The sequence below is a fragment of the Hipposideros armiger genome, unplaced genomic scaffold (assembly GCF_001890085.2).
Source record: "Hipposideros armiger isolate ML-2016 unplaced genomic scaffold, ASM189008v1 scaffold_149, whole genome shotgun sequence".
In the NCBI taxonomy this organism is placed as follows: Eukaryota; Metazoa; Chordata; class Mammalia; order Chiroptera; family Hipposideridae; genus Hipposideros; species Hipposideros armiger.
This window is the reverse complement of record NW_017731499.1, coordinates 2,144,110-2,151,931: the sequence shown is the minus strand read 5'-3', so window position 1 is coordinate 2,151,931 and position 7,822 is coordinate 2,144,110. Positions and strand designations below refer to the sequence as shown.

Below are 7,822 nucleotides of genomic sequence, written 5' to 3'. Positions count from 1 at the left end.
TAGTGAAAATATTCCTTTTAAAGTGTCCCCAAAGCACTACTGAATTTATCAAAATATTTGAAGTTAACATAAATGATCAGCATATTAACTGTACAATTGCTTTTAGAAAATGTACGCTGTTTTGGTTATAATAGGACTGGCAGGTAATATCTTGGAAATTAAAGAGTGGAAAGCATAGCTGATAGGGTGATGTATATCAAAACCCTTAAAAGTCTGTAAGCCCCTTGAACCCATCTAGGAAATGTGATCAGGGTAATAAATATGGAAGTTACTTCATTGTTCACTGTAGAAGCAAAAATGAAAAACATGTCATGTACCCTTGCCGTAGTTTTGTAAAGTTATTCAAAATAATGTTTAGTAAGAGTTTATATCACTTAGGAAATACTAATGAAATAGCTGGGAAAAGGGCATAATATTTGGCTTTTAAATACATACTTACTCATGGGAGAAAGGTAGTAAATAGTACTTAATACTGCATGGTAGTTATTAGGGAGTTTTGTCTTTTATATTTTTGATGTTTTTCAGATTTTCCTAAATTTATCATTTTATAATTGCTCAAAAACAAAATTTTGTTGGTGGTTGTTTTTGTTTTGTTTACACTACCTACCTACTTCTATATTGGACAGAGTTCGTTGGTAGAATGCTGTCCTTGGGTCACCAGCAAAAGCCATCTGGGGTGCTTGGAAAATTCAGGATTCCTGGCCTATAACACTCCCCTCAGAGAGACTCTGAATCAGAGTTAGGGAAATGGGTTTTTCTGACAGGCACCCCAGTTGGTTTTTACACACACAGTTTGGGAACCCCCTGCCCTAATGCAAGTGCAAGGAATTTATAGCTGAAAGGTGAAGAAGGGCCTGGATGAGTTGCAGGTCTCCCTGCTGTGCTGGTGGGTGTTTCCAGCAGGCCCTGCCCTCAGCCATTGGGAAAGATGGCTTTCCTCCTAGTGGACCAGAAGACCGTCAGGGTCCTTTTTACAATCACGAATAACGGACTACAGCTGCCTTTCAAAATGTCAGCGAGGCCAAAAGAAAAGCCATTCCTCATTCCAAATAAGCAAAACAGTAACTTGGAGTTACATTGTCAGTTGGTTTTCTTTTTCCCCACATTTAACTTTCTTCTTTTACTTAGGGACAAAAACATGCCACAGGAAAGAAGTCTCCACAAAAGGGTCCTGGTCCCAACACACCTCGCGGGAAGAAGAGAAAGCCCTTCCCAGCTTTGGAGACCCCGAAAACAGCAGAGCTCAAAACCCCAGGGAAGAGCCCAGGGAAGAAGCCAAGAATCAGAGAAGAGGCAGAGAAGGAAAGAAACCCTCCCTTGGGGAAAAAAGACCCAAGACAGACACCCAAAAAGCCAGAGGCCAAGTTCTTCACTACAGCTAATAAATCTGCAAGAAAAGCTCCCCAGACCCCCAAACAGTGGCCAAAAAAATCCAAAGTGCGTCAGTCAACCTAAAATCAGAAAACTCAACCAGGAGTTAACATCAGAGCTCCCTAGAGGGCTTCTGAAAAATACCTGGGTCTTTACCAATCTCCATCGCAGCCTTCTCTAAGAGGGAGGCCTAGCCGTAAATATGTTTAAAAACCTGCACAAGTAATTCTGTTATATATTCGTGGATATAAGAACCAGTAGCTTGAATCCAGTTTTTACATTGCTCTTCTGCTTTTCTGTGGTTGTGTTTTTTATTATTAAAGTGTAGCTTTTGCTTCTAAGTAAACTATTTGCCTTCTGTATCTTGTTAGTTTTACTTGAATGCCTGTGGTGTAACCCTTATCTTCACCTGCTTTAAACCATTTAGTTACCTACCCGGGCTCCAGTACAAGCAGTCTTTGCAATGATTTCCAGAGCTTGTCTTCAGGCCAGTGATGGGCTCACTGCATGCACATCGGCCATGGAACTTAGGGAATGTCTCGGGTTTCTTGCCCTTGTGCTGAGCTGGTGTATCTCAGTGGGTCTTTGCAAAGCGGTGGTCAGCCGAGGTTGTAAAGCACTGAGTTAGCACATTCAGTGGGGGACATTACATGGGGGCATTATAGAGGCACCAAATGGAATCTTGCCTGCTAGTGGCAAAAGAATACTTTCCATAAGTCTGTCTTCCTCCGGACTGTTCCTCACCCTATGTAGATTTACTTAGACGGGGCACTTCTAGGTTGGAAAGCTGGAAGAGCAGACTCTTAAGTTTGGGTGACTGTTCAATATACACTGAGGCAGTAAGTGGCCATTTCCAGGATTTGAGTCAGGGTACACCTGTCTAGTGCCAAGTGGTAGAGTCACCGCAGAACAGGAAGGCCATGCTTGCTAAGATCACGTGGTTCAGAAACTGATGAGTCCGCAGTAGGGTGGCTCTCCAGCAAGGCGAGTTGGTGGCATTTTTTTTAGCACAAATTCAACTGTATGTTAACTTTTTACATCATGAAAACCTCTAAAATATAAATTTACTTGTAATTCCACTGTCCTTTTGGGCTTTTCAAAGTGAATATACATTGAATGTGTTGTAGGGGTTTGGCTTAATATGTTTTCCATGGAAATTAGGTTCTGTGGGAAGGTAGACAGGTAGGTAGACTTGTGGCACTTACTCGGAGGTGAGGATTTAGGTCTGTTTTGCAGAGGGCATACTCACGTTACCTGATCAGATGATCCGTTCTCTTCGTGACAGTTTTCTGGGGATGGTTTCTTAATCCCCGCCAAATAAAGATTTTGCAGCACCAAGTGATTCTTTGGCCTGTGGCTTGGTCCCTGTTCACTGTGGTGGTTACCTTCCTGTTCCGTCGTGCATCTAGTTCCTTCCAATAAATTCTCAGTGTTCTTTATGTTGAAAACAGATTTCTTTAAGTTTCTTGAGCAGGATGCTAGTTTTTTGACGGGGAAAGGCCACAGTTGAATTGGTGATCACTCTGAATTGCAAATGAAAAAGCCCAAATCAATTTGGTGCTTGATTTCCAAGGCCTACATACAGAGGACACCTTACCTGGTGGCCGAAAGGGCTGTGGGTCTACCCAGGGGCCAAGAGGAATACTGGAAATCTATGCAGTATATTAGCTCTTGTGGGTTAAGAGGTTGAGTGTGTGTGTGTGTGGCTGATATTTCACTGGAAGTCAGTGCTAGGTTTTTGGATCCATTCTGCATACCATAGAGATTTAGTGGACAAACCCAGATCTGGTGGGAGAAATTGGCAAAATTTTTGTTTTGAGGAAATACATGATATTTGTCTTCTAGGAAGTGTAATGAGCAGCCAAATTTTCATATTTTTAAATGCTTTGAATGTATGTAAGACAGTCCAAGTATTTAATAAAGGTCACATTGCATTTCCTAGTGTCCTTGAGAAATATTTAAAGGAGGGTACAAAGAAATTGCTACATCAATACTATCTGATCACCAGACCAAAAACTCTTAATCTACTGTACATTTCAGTTCACGGGTGTGTTTAAGGGTTTAAAATAGCAAAGAACTTTTTTGTCATTTAATTAAATATTCAAAAGTTCTGTACTACCTACTTGTTTTTCCTTAAATGTTACTGTTTTTCCTGTTTATAATTAGTATGTTAATACAAAACCAGGATTCCCAATTAGGACTTTTCTGAACTATAAATTCTCAGTCCTTGAATGGTAATAGAATTAACACATGTGCCTAAAGACCACAAATAGAATTTTGTTAATAGTGATTTCAGTCTAATGGTCCCTAGATGGAGAAAATGGCAGGTTATTTAGGTGGTTATAGCTAATCCCAGATTCTACGTTCTACACTCAAAAGGATTAACATCTCCTGTTTGTATAACTCATTTTCTATACTTGAAATTGCAAGAAATAATCAGGTCATAAGTATAATTTTGACTCACCTAAAAAGATGTCTCGGGCGGCAGGTGAGCTCAGGTGGTTAGAGCACAGTGCTCATAACACCAAGGTTGCCGGTTCGATCCCCACATGGGCCACTGAACTGCACCCTTCACAACTGGGTTGAGACTACTGGATGGGTCCTGGAAAGCCACACTGTTCCCCCATAAAAAATACAATAAAGTAAGTAAAAAGATGTTTCAGGGGCTGGCCGAGTTGTTCTTTGGTTGAGAGTTGGCTTGGGAGCGCGAGCTCTGAGCAGCAGGGCCCCGGTTCAGACACCACATGGGCCAGTGACACTGCCCTCTACAGCTAAGATGGTGAACAGCTCGACCTGGAGCTGGGCTGCTGTGAGTCGCCAACATCGACATAGGCTGCAGTGGGCTGCGGTAAGCTAATGTGAGTGGCTGGCAGCCGGCGTGAACGGCCAGCAGCCAGCAACCCACATGAGCTGCCATTAGCTACCATGAGCGGCTGTCCAACGGCTGGTGACTGATCTGCCTCACCCGGGAAGAGCGCAATGACAATACCAACATGGGCCAGTGAAGCGACGTCCTCCACAACTAGACTGAAGAACAAAAGGACAGCAACTTGTCTGTTCCCCTTCCCCAATTCCCCAAAGCTGTTCCCTCCCCCAATTCCCCAATAAAATCTTGAAAAAAAGATGTCTCAGCTTTCCAAGAGACACTCAACTTTTCATCAGAGTTTCCTCAAAATCTGTTCTTCCCATATTCCCAATCTTACGATGACACCATCTCAGGAATTTTGTTGAACTCAGCCATTGAGCCACGAAGTTATATCAGTTTTCATTTATTCATTCAATCACCCACATATCCTCACATCCTTCAACCATTACTTCCCTACCAAGGGCCAAGTACAGTACTAGACTTGGGAAATGCATGCATAAAACAGCTTTGAACTTCAGGAGAATTAGTCTAATAATGGAATCCTCAAAGTTTGGATTTTGCATCTCAGGACTATCCAGTCATTCACTAATTTTACATACAGGCAATTCTTACATGTAGGTATTCTGGTTTGTTTTTGTTTGTTTTTTAAGGCAATATATATTTTTTAAGATTTTTATTGGGGAATTGGGGGGAGGGGAACAGACAGACAAATTGCTGAAAAACAAATTGTTTTTCAGTCTAGTTGTGGAGGACGTCGCTTCACTGGCCCATGTTGGTATGACCATTGTGCTCTTCCTAGGTGGGGCAATCGGTCGCTGGTCATTGGTCGGCTGCTCACAGCGGCTCCCGGCAGCTCACATCGGCTGCCAGCCGCTCACACTGGCTGCCAGCCACTCACGTAGCTCATGGCAGCCCACTGCAGCCTACACTGTCGCTGGCGACTCACAGCAGCCCAGCTCTAGGTCGAGCTGTTGTTCATCATCTTAGCTGTAGAAGGCAAGCGTCACCAGCCCTCTTTGAGGGATCCAAACCACAGCCCTGCTGCTGAGAGCTGGCGCTCCCAAGCGAGCTCTTAACCAGCTGAGCCACTCAGCTGGCCCTAAGGCAATTTTTTAGAGAAGTTTTAGGTTTATAGCAAAATAAGCAGAAGGTAGAGAGATTTCTCATATTCCCCTAACCCCCATACATGCATAGCCCCCCTCATAGCAACATCCCCACCAGAGTGAGACATTCCTTACACTTTATCCTATGCTGACATCACAATCTCCCAAAGTCCATAGTTTACCTCAGGGTTCATTGAGTATTATACATTCTATGGATTTGGAAACATGTATCCACCATAATAGTATCATACAGAGTATTTTCACTACGCTAAAATTTACCTGTGCTCCACCTATTCATCCCTCTCCCCTCCCCCAAAGCCCCTCGCAACCACTCATCTTTTTGTCTATAATTTTACCTTTTCCAGTATGTCATATGTTTGGAATCATACAGTATGCAGCCTTTTCAGACTGGCTTCTTTCACTGAGTCATATGCATTTAAGATTCCTTTGAGTCATATGGCTTGATAGCACAATTCTTTTTAGTGCTGAATAATATTCCATTGTCTGGAATATTATTAATTGCCAAATTTTTGGCAATTATGAATAAAGCTGCTATAAACATCTGTGTGCAGGTTTCTTTGTGGACATACTATATTTTGCCGTGTATAATGTGCTCCTGGGTATAATGTGCACCCACACTTTTGGTCCAAACTTTCAGGAAAAAAAATTTTTCTTAATTCAATAATTCAAATTTCTTAATTTCTAAATTCAAATTTTTGTTTGTTTACATTAAGATGCTTTTTTTGTATTATAAAGGAATTTTAGCATTTATTTTTAACATATTATGGTACAAGAAACTATGTAACAAATAATTACAAAACACAAGAACAGATACAAGGTACAAGAAATTTTATGTATGAGTAACAAATTTATGATATTTAAGCATCACAATAGGCCAAGAGCTCTTTGGTCATTGCAAGTTCATCGTAAGTTCAACAAAACCGATTATCATATTCCAAGATATTGCATATGGATATCATTATTGATTTCTAGAGTTACACTTTTAACTCATAAGCATAAATAAAAGAATTAAAAACATTTATATAGAGGGCGGTTGGTTAGCTCAGGTGGTTAGAGTGCAGGCTCATAATACCAAGGTTGCCGGTTCGATTCCCATGTGGGCCAAGGAGCTGTGCCCTCCACAACTAGATTGAAACAACTACTTGACTTGGAGCTGATGGATCCTGGAAAAACACTGTTCCCCAATAAAATTTCAAACAACAACAACAAAAAACATTTATATAGATATGGAATTAGTACTACCCAAGTATAATGTTCATCTTTATTTTTCCCTCACAAATTTGGGCAAAGAAGTGTGCATTATACACGGCAAAATATGGTATATACAATAGAATATTACACAGCTTTAAAAAAGAATGAAATGTTGCTACTTGCGACAACATGGATGGACCTAGACGAATCCATGATAAATGAAATAAGTCAGAGAAAGAAAAATGCCATATGATTTCACTTATATGAGTAATCTAAAAAATGAAATAAATGAACAAAACAAACTCATAGATACAGAGACCAAATTGATGCTTGCCAGGTGGGAGGGGGGTTTGGGGATTGGTGAAAAAGGAGAGGGGATTAAGAACTAAGAATTGGCAGTTATAAAAATAGTCACAGGGATGTAAAGTACAGCATAGGGAATATAGTCAATAATATGGTAATAATTATGTATGGTGTCGGATACTAATTGGGGTGATAACTTCATAAGTTATATAAATGTCTAGTCACTATGTTGTACACCTGAAGTTAATATAATATTGCATGTCAACTGTAACTGAAAGTGATAAATGTTTTAAAATACTATTATCACTAGTGAGTCTATTTATAACTTGTGAAATCTGAACAATGTCAGTTTCTTGGTTTTGATAATATGTTAACATCGGTAGAAACTTGGGGAAGGGTACATGAAGCTTCCCTATACATTTCTTAGCAACCTCCTGTGTATCTATAAGTATTTCAAAATAGAAAGTTAAAACTTTTAAAATAGTGTTTAAACATACTATTGAAAAAAAAAAAAAGCCAGTTTAATTTTGCTTTTGAAAGGGCCCCAAAAAGTGCTATTGTAATTATATGAACTGGCCACAGGGTGTCAGTAGTGGCCTGCTGCCTGCCAGAGCCCTCTGAAAAAATGTTTGTTTTTCCTCTAAACAAGGCTTGTCATTCATTAAAAACTTGACCATCTTAAAAAAAAAAAATCAAGACTTCTAAAACTGCCATATCTAAACACAGATTTTTCTGATGGGTAGCAGTTTGAAATCCCAACATTCTGCTCCTTTTTAGGTGAAAACACAGAAAAACCCTAAGAAAAGGAATCGAGTTTAAAGAAGGCAAATGGTACATTCTCTAGCAGCGGTTCTCAACCTTCCTAATGCCGCGACCCCTTAACACAGTTCCTCATGTTGTGGTGACCCCCAACCATAAAATTATTTTCGTTGCTACTCTATAACTGTAATTTTGCTACTGTTATGAA

General features: G+C 40.3%; 1 protein-coding gene and 1 pseudogene across 1 annotated transcript in view; both read left to right on the top strand.

Moving 5' to 3' along the window:
- Positions 1-247, top strand: part of LOC109387160 (ribosomal L1 domain-containing protein 1-like) — an 11,875-nt gene extending 11,628 nt beyond the window's left edge. The window contains exon 9 of the mRNA XM_019650884.1: positions 239-247. Within this exon, the coding sequence (XP_019506429.1) occupies positions 239-247 (9 nt within the window). The remainder of the gene's footprint in view (positions 1-238) is intronic.
- Positions 248-688: 441 nt separating this feature from the next.
- On the top strand, positions 689-3,309 carry LOC109387166 (ribosomal L1 domain-containing protein 1-like; annotated as a pseudogene).
- The last annotated feature ends 4,513 nt before the right edge of the window (positions 3,310-7,822 follow it).